The 17,100-nt window shown below is 46.2% G+C and overlaps 1 protein-coding gene and 1 long non-coding RNA gene across 5 annotated transcripts in view; one reads left to right on the plus strand and one right to left on the minus strand.

The window, feature by feature from the left end:
- Window positions 1–17,100, minus strand: part of JCAD (junctional cadherin 5 associated) — a 78,734-nt gene that overhangs the window by 15,310 nt on the left and 46,324 nt on the right. For 3 of the 4 annotated variants that reach the window (XM_072825553.1, XM_072825555.1, XM_072825552.1), the window contains exon 2: window positions 12,434–12,772. The exons of the other annotated variant lie outside the window; for it this stretch is intronic. In XM_072825553.1, the coding sequence (XP_072681654.1) occupies window positions 12,434–12,714 (281 nt within the window). In that variant the 5' untranslated portion in view covers window positions 12,715–12,772. The remainder of the gene's footprint in view (window positions 1–12,433; window positions 12,773–17,100) is intronic. 4 annotated transcript variants of the gene reach the window in all.
- On the plus strand, window positions 12,461–15,687 carry LOC140633248 (uncharacterized). The gene is made up of 3 exons (XR_012030887.1): window positions 12,461–13,474; window positions 14,865–14,936; window positions 15,148–15,687. It is a non-coding gene; the product is annotated as an uncharacterized lncRNA (long non-coding RNA).

A 17,100-nucleotide genomic window follows, 5' to 3' on the forward strand; every position in this document is an offset into this window, starting at 1 on the left:
CTTAGAAAAGGAATTAATAGATCAGGGGCTTTATATTATCTCTATTGTCAAATCTGCCCTTAGATCAGCGGTTCCAATCTACTTTCCCACCTGTGGTGCAGAGGAGAGCCAATCTTGCCAGACCTTTCCCATCTCTGGTTATTACAATTAATTTGTTTCCTTATGAGATAAGTGGAAATAACTTCTGATTGGTTTTAATTTGCATTTCATGGATTACAAGTGAGGTCAGCTTTTTTTTTTTTTTTTTTTTTTTTTCATGTGCTCAGGTGTCATTTCTGGTTCCAAACGATTTCTACAACACAGCCCACTTTTCAGCTGATGGACAATGGAGGGAGGGTGGTAGGAATAGGAAGAGCTTTGGGGCCACTGGTTCTGGGCAACAGCGGGAGGCCTGGGAGGCAGGGGAGCAACCTCCAGGGACAGGGTGAAGGGGGACCATTCCCAACACACTTGATGGAGGCTGCTGTCCTTTAGGAAGGAGCCTGGATGGTCAATAAAGAGTGAATATTTATGATGATGACATTACAGGCATACCTCACTTTGTTGTGTTTCACAGATATTATATTTTTTACAGATTGAATGTACAAGACTTCAGTGGAAGAAGTTATTGCAAATGGGGTGGAAACAGCAAGAGAACAAGAATTAGAAGTGAAGTCTGAAGATGAGATTCAATTGCTGCCATCCTGTGATAAAACTTGAATGGATGAGGAGCTGCTTTTTATGGATGAACAATGAAAGTGGTTTCTTGAGGTGGAATCTGCTCCTGGTGAAGATGCCGTGAAGATTGTTGAAATGACAATAAAGAATTTAGAATATCATATAAACTGAGTTGATAAAGAAGCAGCAGGGTCTGAGAGAATTCAGTACAACAGTGAAAGAAGTTCTACTGTGGGTCAGATGCTATCAAAAAGTATCACATCTCTCGGAGAAATTGTTCATGAAAGGAAGAGTCAATCAATGTGGCAAATTTCATTGCTGTCTTATTTTAAGAAATTGCCACAGCCACCCCCACCTTCAGCAGCTAACAACCTCAAGGCAAGATCCTCCTCCAGCAAAAGGATGATTTGCCGAAAGCTCAGATGGTGGTTAGCATTTTTAGCAATATTTTAACTTTTTAATGTTTATTTTTTTAAGTAATCTCTGTGCCCAATGCCGGGCTCAAAGTCACAACTCTGAGATCAAAAGTCGCATGCTCTATCCGACAGAGCCAGCTAGGTGCCCCAATTTGGCAATATTTTAAATTGAGGTATATACTCTGCTTATTTAGACATAACACTATGTGCATTTAATAGACTATTGTATGGTGTACACGTAACTTTAATATGGATTGGGAAAGCAAAAAATCCGTAACTGAAGCAGCAACATCTCCAAGGCATGCCATCATTAGTGTAGTAATAGTAGTAGTTAGTATTTTGGAATTACTTTTTTGCCTCAAGTCCTGCTCCCATCCCCACTCCAGATAACTTTTTAAGCAGCCACTTAAAGCAAAGCTGAGTTATGAGTTGAAAAAGCAGAAAATATTTAAAATCAATGTGAGGTAAAGCATTTGCCACTGAGCAATCAAAATGCTTCTGCATTTATTACTTTTCTTTTTTTAAGATTTTATTTATTTTTTTGAAAGAGAGAGAGGAAGAGAGGGAGCAGCAGACTCCCCACTGAGCAGGGAGCCTGATTCGGGGCTCAATCCCAGGATCCTGAGATCGTGACCTGAGCTGAAGGCAGATGCTTCACAGACTGAGCCCCCCAGGTGCCCCTGCATTTGCTACTTACACATAGTGTCAGCAGTCTTGCTGCTTTTGTTGTTATCAAAATCTTGTTTTGAGCACTTAGGATTTGAATGCTTAGCAGAACACTTCTTGGATCAGTTTCTATAAGGACTGGTCAAGGTGGAAGCCATCATCTCCACCCTCCTCGCGCGGTCCCCACCCCCTACCCTGGTGAGCCAGCGAGTCCCCAGCATGAGCTCTGGAAGCTCCAGGCTTTTCCCGGAGTAAGTCCTCTGTGACTGTCTGTCCATCACAGATGTCCTGAGAAACACCAGAAGATGAACTGATTGTGGGGTCATAGGCTCTACGCAGGTCCAAGGGCAAGACTTAAACATTGCAACTTAGTAAGAAGTGACAATTGCCACAGACCCAATTAAGAGAGAGTAAAGAATCTCCTTTCTTGCCTCTGTTCTTCAGCAGATGGTGAGTGGGCTTTATATACCACATGGCTTTAATGAGTACCGTTCTTAGTGCTTATAGGCCTATAAACATTTTCCTGGGGCACTCAACTTTGTAAGAAAAACCACATTGTGTGGCTTTTGCTCATTTCGAGTGGATTATTCTGGTTTCTCAGTAAATATGTGGTGTGCTTAAGTGCCAAGAGGTGGCTGGAATCCCAAGGTGCTATTTGTCTATGTACGTGCTACGAGCATGATCAGAAGACAAATAAAGAATGACATAAATAGGGCAAGAATACAGTCAGACCTAATCCATTTTCTTCCCCACATAAAAAGGTTACATTGTATCACCTTCACCTTGTCAAAACTGCCCTATGGAGCCAACTGAAATGGCTAAGCATTCTGGATTCAACTTTTTTCTATTAGTACAACACACCAAAATCCCAATTTAAGGTAAATACAGGTCATCTGAGAAATATTAAATAATCTATATAATTGAAAATGCTAAGGAACGTATTTAACAAACATCTATCCTGTACCCAATATGAGCCTGACTCTGACAGGTTCAAGTGGCCTCCACATGGTAATAGTTCCGCTACAGTTCTCCCTCAGACAAGTTATCAAGCATGGATATCTACTGGCTTTGATATGTGATGTCCATTCTCCATTAAATTGTGTGTTCCCTCACGTGGCTTCAAAGCCAAGAACAGATTTTCTCATACCTTTGAGGAAATGAGATGAGATCAAATTTTTCTTTTTAAAAAAATGAGTCCTAATAATTTACATCTTAAAAAAGTGAACAATGGGACGTTTTACAAAAACATGCTGAACACACGTATTAATGTGGGGAAAAGGGTGGGAAAAAGATAAGAAAAACAAAGTGGAATCTAAGAGCTCAAATAAATTGTGTGGACAAGTTCAAATAGACAAGCAGGGTCTTTATACAGAGCCCCTGGGAAAGCACAACAGAGGTGAGACACACGTTACGGCTGCTAACAGCCCCACGCCTTATCACAGAGAAGAGACATGATATCAACAAGACAACTGATAAAAACTGTTTGGAAAATATCTGAAATGTGAACATGTGAAAAACAACATGTCCAAAGGAAAATAGGCAAGCCCATTCGCTGTATAAAAGGTAATAATGAAAAAAATTAGAAGACACTCATGACTCACTTTCAACCAAAACAGAAAATAGTGTCCTTTTTAAAAAAAAAAAAAGTAAAAGCCTACATAGAATGACAATATTTGACATGACTTGTAACCATGGTTTCACACACCCCAGGGCCGTCTTCTTATTGGACCCCGAGGTCCTTAGAAGCTGCACCAAACTTGTTATCATCCAGGCACACTACAGCCTAGCTCTGCATTGATACTGGTGGGCATGGGAGAGATGTCCTCCTTCTTCCATGAACGAAGTCCTGAACCCAGTTCTCCGGGGGCAGATCCCAAAGTCTAGCCAACTGTGCTTCCCTGTGGAGGTCCTGGTGGAGGGTGGGAGGTTCCACTAAAATAGACTCCAGGTCCTGTGATTTCTTCCAGTTGGCAAGCCCACCAGCCTAAAAGATGGTCACATCCTACAGGACGTGGGGGACAGCTGTAGCACTTTGCCAATGCTATTCCTTCAGAAACCACTCCCTATTCCAGATGGGTCCATCTTACCTAGATGCATAATCTGAGCATAAAGGTCACTTAAAGAGCCTTCTACACCTCGAAGGAGAAGCTCTCTTCTACTAGATTGGCAGAGGCATTGGGGCATCTCTTCAGAGTGGCTCATATTCACCAGTCCCTGTGTGAGATGTTTGATGTTTCTGTGATGGAGTCAGCCATCTACTGCTACAGGATTTGCTCTTAATGCTCTCTGGGACTGGAAGCCTGCAATTTTATTTTTCAGTGTTCCTTGGTATATTGAATATAATATACTGTGTAAATAATCCTCTGATCCAGGGTAATAGAAAGGTAATTTTGGAAAGGGGAAATACAAGGTCAAGAGAAGATTAAGACTCACACATGGAGGGCAGCATAAAGATCAGTCAGAAAAGATAAGGCTGCTCTGGAAACATTATGGATCAATATTGCTTATCAGCAAAAATTCAATCTGAACAAGAATTATTAGTTGTTATTTACTGTTGGTTACTAGTCACCTCCTGATGAATTTCTTAGCTGTCAGGAAGACAGGGCAGCAGGGAAAGAAGAGTTGGTGCCTGCATCCAAGGAGGGTTGCTCCAGGTCAACAGGATGGTCATGGTTGTGGCTCCACAAAGGGTGCAGGGAGCATCAGTGGCTTTAGGCTTCTCAGTGGCCAACAGGGTGAGTGTGGCAATGCTACCAGGGGAGTGTGAGCACCTGGCCCGGACACTGGCTTTCCAGCCTATGCCTTCCACAATAGAACGTCACTTCAATTTGTCTCCAATTCTTCGTTTATACTCAAGGGACGGGAATAGTTCCTTCCTTCCTAAGTTTGTTGGGAGGGCTTAATGAGATAATACATTCCAACTGTTTAGTGAAGTGTCTAACACACAATAAGCCCTCTTTTTTTTTTTAAACAATTACTACTATTATTAACTCAATTAAAATAAGTTCTCAGCGGCACAGATCATTTTGAAACTCTTTTCCTCACATCGTCCCCGGAAGGAGGTGAGGGGCACAAAGGAAAGACAGAAGAGCTGAGTGTTTGTCTTATGTGATGGTTATTTTAGATCCGTATTGTCTTTTTCAAAGTCGTAATCAATGGGCCTTCACAATAACAGGAAATAATGATATAGTTGACTGTCATAACAAGACTCTGCCCCTCCGGTGATAGCTGGTCTCTAAGGAAGAAGCTACACCCGCTTCCACAATGATGATGGAGAACAAACCAATATTTAGTTTATTAAAACAAAGCGGAAAGAAGAGCAAGCTCTGATACATTTTTCTTGCACATAAATGCAATAGGTGAGGCAAATACTGAATTTTCCTGTTTTCTCTTTCATAAGGACACACTTTTACTGTGAAAATATCTTCACCAGTGCAGTCTATATGGTGTCATCATCAATAATGAAAAAAAGCACCCCAGTTTCTTGCTTCTCTTTCATGATTCCATCACCACCCCCATTGTGCTCATGTGGACATGTGGAGAGTGCTCTCTGTGCCTAAGAAGCTAAGTTTACAGCAGTGAAGATTGGGGAAGGCAGCCACCAAAGAAGGTAAGCCAGGGCCAGAAGGGGCTAGAAGGAACTAGTCTCGCATCTGCGTAGACAGATGAGGACACTGCTTCCACCATCACGTATAGCAAGTGCACATCAGTACAGCAGCTAGACCCTGTAGGGTTCTTTGTACTTAGTCAAGAACTCAGAGGTATCATCATCTCTGAAACAAAGTGAACTGGAACTGAAGATGCACTCAGGGCTTTCTGTGGACCCCCTTAACCATCCAGTGCCCTCACTTGAGTATCTCCTGGCTTCCTTAATGGACCCAATTCTCTAGCAAAAGAAGGAACTTGACTCACAATGCTCCTCTTGATGAGGACCCAGCTTCCCAGACAAATGAAGTTCTAGGCTGTGTTGCTGGAGCTTTCCATCAATTCTAGAGGTATCCCCCTCTTCCCATTGCTGTTCTTCTAGAAGTCACGTGTTCAAAGGGTCTAACCTGCTTCTTGTTGGGAAGAACTGGTAACAGTTGAGCAGCGCGAGAGTGCATGCTGGAGAGGGGACTGGCTCCAGGCACTTCTGGATGGTGGCAGGGCTGACCAGCAAGGACAAGGCATCTGAGAAGAAAGGTTTATCAAAGACCCAATGGAAAACAGAGGGGGTCGGAACCTTCACTGTGTATTCCTGAGCTCACCAGCTCAAACAATCCATACTTTTTTTCTGTGAAGGGGTCAGAATACCACCACCTACCTAATAAGGAGAATATGAAGCAAGCAGCTAAAAGACAAATATTACTAGTGGAAATATAATTGTGTAAAGAAAAAGATATACATGGAAACAGATGTTAAACTTGAAGCCTTCCTTTCTGGAAAACTATTATAGGCAGGATGTGACTTGAGAGAAGTTTAAAAAGCCTCTGAAAAAGTGACTATTTACCATATCCAGTAGCACCATCTAGAACAGACGTTTGCTGATCAAATGTAAACCTCCCAAGATGAGGCCCTGACCACATCAGAGACTCGTCTGGATTGCTATGTCTCTACTTAGTGATGCCTGCTGCTGATGACAAGACATAATTGTAAGTCAATCTCATAGTTAACTTTACAAACATCTTTACCAGAATTCCTAGGGCCAAGCAGAGAACAATCTATTATGGTATGACTTTCAGATCCAAACTCCTGCTATGTCAAGTTATTTTACAGCTTCCTCTGTTATAGTCTTTCAGAGGAAATGCAGTAAGGAAATCGTGAATGCCCGAGAACAGTCTTTTACATATTTTAAAGGTAGCTAAATATTCTTCAGTAATGGCTACTTACATTTTAAGAATGCAGTTTCCTCCATGTATAGATAACAGCTCACTTTTCCCCTATGCCCACTTCCTCTGTTCCCTCCTTAATCTTGGGGTATGTGTGTGCGTGTGTGTACGCACACATGTGTGTGTGTTGGGAAGCAGGCCTTTCTTGGAGCATCACAGTATGTGCAACAGTAGCTAAACTTCGTGCAAACTGATGAACTAAAGAACACTCCTCATTATAATCTTTGAACACAGATATAAATGTAAGCTTCCAGAAGCATCCTCTCCATATTGCCAGAGGGAGGACAGAGATGCGAACATATGATGCACTCAAGAAGTATCTGTCGTTGATTATATGGCAAAAATTAGGACATAGTAAAAAATCTCACACCAAATCATTGGTTATATGGCAAAAATTAGGACATGGTAAAAATCTAGCACCAAATCATTTGATGTATAGAATGCTGTCTGCAGTTTTATGACATCTATGGTTTTCCAGCTATGAACCTATCAATCCTGCAGTGACATCTGACATGGCCTGTGAGGTTGCTCCTGTACTATCAGAGTGACTTTTGTGCAAAGCCTACAGCCAGTTGCATCATCACAGTCTGCTGACTGAGACCATTTAGGAGTGGTTTAACATTGAGATAAGCTCTCTGGAGTAACAGACTTAAGCGGGAAATGCCACATCTCTGGAGTTACTAAGTGAAGGACTGGTGAAAAGAGCACATTTGGGGTGCATGGTCAGCACTCACCTCCCTCACCTACAGCCCCTTTATGGAGGGCAGGTAAAGATCAGACACCTATATTGGTTCACCCCCTCCTTCCCACCCACCGTAACCAAGGTCCCAGCCCAACTACTGATTCCTTCTCTCAAAAATATAAAAGGCATGGCCAGTGGTCACCAGGGGAGCTAAAGCATCACATAGAAGCAAACATAGAACAAAACTCACTGTGAGCCAAAGTCACTGGCAAGTAAGGGCCGCCGGTGGAGGGAAGAGGCTAGCCCGCAGAGGAAAGCAGAAGCACAGGGAGATGCAAAGCCAGGTCACAAGGTAGGACAGAGAGGGAACAGTCCCCCATGGGAATAACCCACAACCCTGAGAAAGGTCGACAGACTCCCAGTCTTGGGTCCTCGTTTTCTCATTCCCACGTCAATGAGGCCCGGCTCATCTTCACTTCCTACCTGAAGCTGCTCCATGAGACTCTCCTTTATAGTCTCACGACAACTTGCCCCTTATCACTCTGGCGGCTGAGGTCTTACACCCGCAGAATCTACAAAGGAGGGGAACCTCCCCCACCCAGGCTATTCAGCCTCATAGGAGTTTTGCTGAGTCTGTGTCTGCTCCTTCCTTCTCTCTTCCTCCCTGGCTGTCCCCCAGGAGGCAGTCCTGTGGACAAAGCCATCAGAACTGCCACCTCAGCTGCCCAGCCTGGAAAGCCAAGCACCCTTCCTTTCCACAATGGAACCTTCCCAAACCAGCCTCACCTGGGTCCTCTCACTGGAAAAACCTCCTCTACTTCACATCTTATCTTCTCCCAATGTTCTGAGATACTCATACTTCCACAACTGCCTTGGCATAGAAGTACTAGGTTTCATCCAACTTATTAAAAAAAAAATTGGCTTGAGTGTTTAATAAATGCAAAATTCCTTAATAGGAATTAGCAAAACCAGAGATGAATTTGAAAGGGTGTCACCTTTCAGAGAGTGGACCATCCTGGGGACCAGGATTGGGTGCTGGTAGGACACCGGGGCACAGGAGCGAGGCCTTCCATCTGGGGGAGCCTCAGAAGCCCTTACCCTGATTGGAAGGGGTGCGGTGGGAGCTGGAGAGGGGAGCTCTGGGAGCTTCCAGGCAGGGTTCGGGCATAGGGAGCACCTGGTGGCTCCACACACTTGGCATCCTGGAAATGGGAGAAGACACAGGACTCGGGCTTGGAGGAGAACCTGGGGGGCCCATTCAGAGCTGGGGGCTGATGTCACAGGCAAACGGGGCCAGGGAAGGGGCTGAGAGGCCCCTCCGTGCTTTAAATGCTCATACAGCCTTGATACACACAGTGCAACACCCCATGGTCGCCCTGTCCTCACTAATTCAGATACGTGTGTCCAAGTAAGAAGTGACTCTTGGTCCTGTTTCCACCACCTGCATACAAGAGCTTCTTGGAAAGCCAGAGGGTCACTCCCGTCCGCACACAGCACAACTGTTGCTCTCTTCCCATCTTGGGAGCTCAGTATCACCTGATCTGGGAAGAGTGCAAGCTCAAAGCACAGCCTCTTTCACAAGTTGGGAGACATGCATACTGCATGTTCGAAAATCAAGTCAAGGTTCCATATCTGAGAGGTCTGTTTCTCTGAATTTTGCTGCATATAACCGGCCCTTACGTAAGAAACTCTGTTGGAAGCTGATGTTAATTATAGAAAGAAAAGAAAAGAAAGAAAAGAAAAGAAAAGAAAAGAAAAGAAAAGAAAAGAAAAGAAAAGAAAAGAAAAGAAAAAGAAAGAAAGAAAAGAAAAGAAGGAAGGAAGAAAGAAGGAAGGAAGGAAGGAAGGAAGGAAGGAAGGAAGGAAGGAAAGAAAGAAAAAGAAAGAAAGAAAGAAAGAAAGAAAGAAAGAAGAAAGAAAGAAGAAAAGGAAAGAAAAAGGAAAAGAAAAGAAAGAAAAGAAAAGAAAAGAAAAGAAAAGAAAGAAAAGAAAAGAAAAGAAAAGAAAAGAAAAGAAAAGAAAAGAAAAGAAAAGAAAAGAAAGAAGTGCTATCATTCTCACCAGACAGTCCTGACATTCAAGGCCTGCCCCAGATGCCAGACAGTACTGCCCTTAACAACACACACAGAGCACCGGCATTGTGTGCACGCATCTAATCGAGGCACGACAGGATGCTTTCCTTCTGCGGCTCCTCAGACAGGAAAGGGACGCAGCTGTGCTCTGACAGCCACTGCATATCCACACAGGCCACAGGACAAGGAAGTGAGAGAGGACAAGTCCCCCTCAGGGCAACTGTGAAAGGAGCTCAGAGAAGCCAATGTCCATTCCAATGAGGACAGGTCTTGGGGAGAGCTGGCCCCACCTGACACTCTGCAGCACAGCACCCACGAGCCTCCCTGGTGGCCCAGAGCCTGAGGTTTGAGCCAGGTTTCCCTCTGCTGTGGCACCAAGTGAGTGGCCCTTACAGAGTCACCACTGAACTCTGGGCTTTGTGTCCTTTGGCTATAAAATAATGACACCGCTCACATGCCATCCTACCAGAATAGAGCAAACCAGTCTTCTTTTTGGCCCCTGGGGCCTTCTAAACCACCTTGACCACCGTCTTCTCCTGGAAGCCCATGGGACCTTGAGGACTGGCCCATGGTGTGGGGCAAACCTCAACCCACCTGAGAAATCCAGGAAGAGGAGGCTCTCGTGCTGCTTCCTGGCCTGACGGCTGGGAGCTGGGGCCCCGCTGCCCCTCCAGACCTGGGGATCAGCCCCGCAGAGTCACCGTGTGGGACAGGCAGGCAGCAGGACTGCAGCTGCTCCAGTCAAGAGGCTGAAGGCTAGGATTTGGCAGAGTACCACCGACTCATCCAGATTCAGAACTCACATAAGCCAAAGTATTGTTGGGTTTTCTTTTTCTTCAATTTCCAGGCTTTAACTACTAGCACCTATTTACTTCCTCTCAAGGCACTTATTTTTTCCCTGAGAATGCTCTTGCCTACCTGTTTGCTTTTCTGTTTTCAGTTCTAAGTGACTAAAGAAAGAAAACATCTTTTCAGTTCAACCCAGGAAGCCCTGCAGCTGCTCTCTGAGGCTCTGGGCACTGGCACAGAGTTCTGCGGACATGTATGCATACTCTCCTTTTACCCTACAAGGCAACCTTCTATCCGAAGGTTAGAAGCCAACCTCAGAAATGGGGGAAAATGGCCAGATCAGCTAAGAACTGTGTCATCTGTATAAAGACATGCCCGTGCTACCCAAAGCCACTTATCTGAGCACTTTGCTCATGACAGAAAAAAAGACTGACTACAGACCCTAGTATGCCTCCCTATGTAGGAGGGATGCTGAGCTGTGAGTGCTTGCAGTCCTCAAAAACCTGTTAGCACAAAGGCCTACAAAGTCCTGAACAAGTTGTAGATGAGGCTGGGAGCCACACAGCCCACCCCGCCCCCAGAATTCTGGACGGGGTTTTACCACCCCCTACTCTGATCTCTGATCCAGCCCTCTGGGACTGAGGGAGACCCACACTGCCTACGAGGCCCATCTGCAGGGACTCCACTGCCACAAATGGAGCCTCCTGCTTTTTAACAGCTGTTACAGTGGTGGAAGAAAGAGGCACGTATGAAACACTGTGTATCCAACACCACAACAAGCTCTAAAGCCAAGGGAGGAAGGAGTGGAGCAGGTACAGCCTCAGTGCCCTGAAATCCAAGGTGGAAGGTACAGATAGACTCAGCACCAAGCTAGAAGCTACGGAAGGCAGGAAGAGAGTCGGGCACAAGCTTGTGTAGTGGTAATTAAGGCTGCTCTAACTCTCTGCCAACTCCTCTGGAAGCGGCCTCTCCCAAAATCCAAGGTGGGCATGGCATGTTTTTCAGGAAACGTGGCTGAAAAGGGACTTATGCCCTTTTCACAAAAGGCATGGGCCCATAAAAGTCATGGGCACAAGTATGAGTCTGCAGGGCAAGGTTTAAGCCCTTTCCCATTTTGGGTTTCCTCCTGAGCCCACAGAAGTGGTAACCCTCGCCTCTGGCTGAAGAAATGGTGCTGACATGGCAGCAGACGCCTGCCCTGACCACACTGGGCATCAGAAGACCAACCATCTTGGCTTCTACTCATAACCAAGGTGGCAAATGATCTAAATTTTAAGAATAAAATCCCTCCTGTCTTCACCTGAAAGCCATCAGCCAGCAAGGAAGATCCTTTCCGTGAAAAGGGAACCTTCAACCCTGGAAGGCTGGCTCGTTCCCTTTAGACAGGAATTCACTTCCCTTCTTGTTTTCTTGGTTTTTTTGTTTGTTTCCCTAGAAGATGGGCTTCTGCTTCCATTTGTGTGTTGGTCCATTTCTTGTCAATTATGCACGATTACATAACATGATCTTACGCCGACCGGCAGGGCTCTCCTCCCCCAGGCCGAGCCTGGTCCCAACGCAGCATCAAAGACAAACACACTTTTATGAAGTGATGACACGGGCTTCCTCTAGGTTGGATAGGGGTTGCAGGGGCTCCCCTCCCATGCTGGCTCTGTGGCAAGCTGCCCAAATTCCCTTTTTTAACCCCTCTCCTCCCCCAGCCAACCTGCCCTCTTTTTTGTTGTAAGAAAACACCCACCGATAGAGCTGTATTCAGATGGGACACCCACATTGGGGCCAGCGTGTGCAAGGGAAAGATGGGTCAGAAGCCAACAGAATCATATGAATATACAAGAAGAAAGGTTTTCTTCTTCACAAATGGAGGGGGAGATACACCTCTTTCGACTCTCTAATGTACACAAGATCGAAACCCATTAATAAAGCCTAATGGACTCGGAATGTGTGCTTGATGGAAACTAGCTTTTCCAGAGTTCTGAAATGATGCCTAGTGAAGGCAATACGAGGAGCTTATTATAAGGGGAAATAGAGGGTGGGGGTTAAAATGCGGCGTGTTTCACATGATAGGAGGCATCTACTTACCACTGTTTGCTCAGGGCCTCCTATGGCCAGGCCCCGTGCTCTGTGCTGCGGCGATGCCCCAAACACCCCAGTGGGAGGATGTTCTTGTCTCTCACCCTCTCCCTCCAGGCTCCAGTCAAACACAAGGCACAGAAGGATCTGATTTAGGAACCTGCTGCCAAATCCCCCAAACAAAGGAAGTGGTGGGTTCACACTGAGGCTTACCCCAGCTCCGGAGTTCTAGGAGCACAGGCGCTCTGGGGCTCGCCGTGGGCTCTGGGAGCGCGGTGGCTGGTTTCGGAGGTGCTGGCGTGTCCCTTGCCCAGCGGGGGCCTGCTGTGGGGGAGGGCGGCAGGGCCATGGTCGCACCCGTTCAGCAGGCCCCGGGCAGCTCGGCCACGGGCCCTCGCCTGCCGGCGGCCCTCTCGCTCCTCCTCAGGCGGCGCTGGGACGCGTCTCGACAGCTTGTAGCCATGAGAAATCAGGAGGTCTTCGACGCTGTACATAATGCACCGGCTTCATCAAAGCTCGGCCCCGGGGAGCAGCGCGCGGGCGGGACCCACACTGAAGGGACAACAGAGAGGGTCTGAGAGCAGTGGCCCGTCCTCCCGAACCCGGCTGACGCCTCCCTGTCCCTGCGCTCCCACCGAGCGAGACTCGGGTGCGAACACCGCATGGGCCCACGCGGAGGGGGGGGTGGATGGCTCCGCCCGGGCGCCCACCCCCGCCGGCCGCCCCTCGCAGAGGAGTCTGGAACAGCGTCTAAGCAACGGGTGATTAACGGCGTCCACCGTTCCCTGGCCCCCGGCATCTGAAAACAATGGGCAGACGCAGGAGGACAAAATAAATACAGACTCGGAAGCTGCAATTACGACTGGGAGTTTCTAAAAAGAGCAACGACCAGCCACGGGCTTTACCTTGTTACACTTCCCGCTTCCACCTCGGTGCCCTACCGCTGCTCTCAGAGGGCGACGGCGGGGGCGAGCTGCCTGCCGATGGGCTTAGGGGTAACCCGGGGGAGCCTCGGAAGGCAGAGCTGAAGTCTTGGGGCTCGCTGGCCCTGCACACCCCGCCCGCACCCTGCAGCACCCCACACGCTCTCCCCCCGGGAAATCTCTAAGAATCACATTTCTCCCCCAGAACCCTTGGGGCAGCCACACCCCCAATCCCAGATCCCACCAGGGTCCACGGGCTCAACAGCGGCCACTCCCCTGGGGTACATGGTCCGAGGCCACAGCCCTGGCAAAGAACAAAAGGAACCCACTGGTGAGCCCGCGTGTAAAAACAGATGGGGCTGCCACAGTTATTTTTACACAAGAGAATCTTCTTTCCTGTATCTGCGGGTGGTTCGTGGGGATGGGCCGCGGCCTGGGGCCCGGGGCCTGGAGGGAGCACACGGAGGCCGGGCCCACTTGGCTGCTGCGGAAACAGCCTGTGGCAGCCCCGCCAACAATGGCCAGGAAACGCCTGGCGGTCTGTGTGCAGGTGAAAGGGAGACACATGTGCTTCCTGTCCTGGGACCTAACTGGGCCTGCCGTGCAGTTCTGCTGACTGCAAGTCCTCGCTCTTCATCACATGCTAGACGACGGGAGGCAAAAGAGTCCCGGTTGTCAGTACAGAGAGCATCAAACTTGGGAAATTGAGAAGTTCCCATCATGTGCCTACATTTTATGGAAGGTTGACAAGCCCCGGGGTTACTGTACTGGTGGGAACGTCTCCATGGCGATTCTATCATTCCTGACACTCCCGCTACCTGTCTCGCTGGGGGTTGTACCACTAGTGTGCCCCTTGTGTACCACTTGGGTCGTTCTCCTAGGAATGGAAGGGCCAGAGAGGCGATCACTGGTTCTTTGATTCAACTGAGCAAGTCACTGGACTACAGTCTGTGGGGGAAAGTGATCCCATTACAAACACAGGGCTATGGGAACACAGGGGCAAGGCCATGAAACCAGCGTCCTCATTTTGTTCAGTGCTGTACCACCCCCCCCAGCATTTAGCACAGAGCATGCTCTCAGTAAATAACTATTGAATGAATGCAGAAATAAGAGAAAGGGACATGTGATCTAGGTTTTTGAAGACTGATTAGGACCTCACTAGATAAACTGCATGGGTGTGTGTGTATGAGAGGGAATTGGTATATAGCATAAATCTGGGGTACAGTTACCTCAGAAGTAAAGAAGTGACATGGAAAAAAAAAAAAGTGACATGGCCACAAAATCCTAGTAGCCTAGACCAGGGAGGGTCCCCACCAGGACTGGCTCAATGTCACACAGCCAGTTGGCACCACAGCTAACACTGGAATTTAGGTTGTATTACACTCAGTTTCTCTCTCTTACTATGTCAGGCTCTTTAAAAGCAAAGTGTACTATACTCCAAGTGGCCATGCGACACACAGAGGGTGGAAGAAGAAAAGGCCCTCGTAAAGTATGCAATGTGGGTCATTTTCCTACTGGGAGAGGAGTTGTCCTAGTTGGTCTACTATGGTCATGTCTGCATGATAATTATATTTAGCAAACCCTCAAGTGGCAATGACAACCCAGGCCAAGTTGTCCTTCAAAAAAAGACTCAAACTATAAGAGCCATAACTTGACCTTACAGGTCTGAAGTCAAAGCTGTATTGATTATTGGATACGTCTAACTTGCTCTATCTTCACAGAGGTCAGGAACCTATGGGAGGCAGGAGTACAAAGTACACCAGCTTCCACACACAGGACCTGGAGCGATGCAGGTGAGCCAAGAGGAGAGAGGATGACACACAAGCCTCACAGCCCCAACGAGTGTTCCCAGCCACCATCCAATCTCCCTGTGGCTGACACTCGACATGCTCTGATCCCAACTCAGAGCCCAGAATTCACCCCTTTCCCACACCTGTGCTAAACATCACCACTCCCCTGAAACCAATCTCTGAACAGTTACATCATTTTTCTGATCCCTATCAGATTCAGCTTAGTTTCTTTAGCGTCCTTATCTACTTAAGGCTTAATGGGCTGCCTCAAGAGGCAGCAAGAGGCCCACCATGAACACATCAGTCAGAGCAGCCACCAGGAGAAGACGCTGACATGCTGAGGAGACAGGCATCCAATGAACTGCTGCACAAAAAGATGTCCCTTTTAAAGTTGCTTTCTGATCCAGAGATACCAGCATCCTAAATCAACAGCATTTAATTTGATCACCCACTCACCAATTCAAAGCGTTGCTATAAAGACAAACATATAGTAAAATTTGACATAAATGTAAGTTATTTTAACATCAGAGTTAACAACTGGAAAAGGTATGTGTGCAGTTAAAATAGCACAGTAGCAGGTGCAATCCTTTTAATCCCAGCGTTAGTGCTGACACCCAACCCCAGCTATGACCCCTGTAGTAAGTTAATAACTGCACCAAACCTGTTTTCTATTCTGCAAAACAGCAATGTTACTATCTTCCCATCCCACCAGACTGTTTTGCAGATCAAAAAAGAATATGTATAAAAGTGTAAATCACCATGCAAACATGAGATGATTTATCATGCTACAATGACTCTAGTTTGTCTCTGAAGAATTACTTGCCTTAAGGAAAGACTCCACATTGGCTATTAATTTTCATCATGAAATTCAGACCATTTCCTAATTCCTCTTGTATCATGTAGGATGTAACTTTTGATTTCCAAGGTCATACCTGCTTTATATCACCCACATATATTGTCTTTTGTGAATCGATACCTCAACCTCCATCCAAGTCACTTAGAACAGGATTATTTTATATCCAGAACATTAAGACACAATTCCTGAGTGCCTAATACACCAGGCACTGAAACTATAGTAAAGAATGAGATCCATTCTTCTCCCTTGAGAGTCTTACTATCTTGTCGTATAGACAGCAAGAAAATAGGCAGAAGGGTCCCTAACCTAGTCTCAAGGGGTCAAGGAAGCTTCTGGAAGATTCCTTCAAAGCTAAACAAATCCTCCCCATCAAGGTAGGTCTACGCTATATGATTTTCCAGATAGTTCATTGAAGAAATTTTTTCCTTCCCTACTTTTATTTGTTGCCTTGTATCAAAAACTCATAGTGAACATCTAGGAAGAGTGGGCACAACAGTAGAGGTGTCTAGACACAATCTCAGGTAAGGAGGGGACTTCTAGCATGGGCTGGACCAGAACACAAGACACAAATGAACCCACTTTGAATCTCCTTCTAATTCCATGAATATCTAAACACACATTCATACAGAAGAAACATTTAACAAAGAACAAGCAGGTAAAAAGAGAAAGCACACTTTATTTCATCTTATGCTCCCAGGAAACTTCTAAGGTAGCCACGAATGTTTCCATTTTACAGACAAGAAAATTGAGGCTGAGATCTTGGGCCTGTAAGTACAGATCTGAGGTTCAAACCAAGGTCTATCTAGCTTCAAAACCCTTGCCACTTGCTACTCTTTTAGGCTCACCCTAAATGTTCTTCCTTAATAACAATAGAAGTTTCCTAATTTACCAAATAATGCATAAGAATAAACAAGAAAAGATGGAAGGCATAGTGGCATCAAAATGAAAAAGGAATATTTAAAAGGATATCCTACATTTAAAAGGAAAAAAAAAATCTCCTTTGTTCTCTTGGATTCGGATGGCTCTTCTACAGAATTCTTTCCTTATGCACACAAGGCACACACACACACACACCATGCATGCACACATACATACATACACACACAAGACCTGATGCCTCACTTGACTGTGATGTTTTCATGGCAGTGCTAGTATTAATTTTAAATGCTCAGTAATAGGACTCATGTACAAATAGACCGTGTCATTGCTTGGTGACCTTCAGCAGACCTCAGATCATGTTTGGTTTCAGACTCCTACAGAGCTATTGCAAAACCTGTTGTGTGAATCTGAGAAGCAAATTACATCCATGAT

This window comes from Canis lupus, chromosome 5, assembly GCF_048164855.1.
Source record: "Canis lupus baileyi chromosome 5, mCanLup2.hap1, whole genome shotgun sequence".
Lineage (NCBI taxonomy): Eukaryota > Metazoa > Chordata > Mammalia > Carnivora > Canidae > Canis > Canis lupus.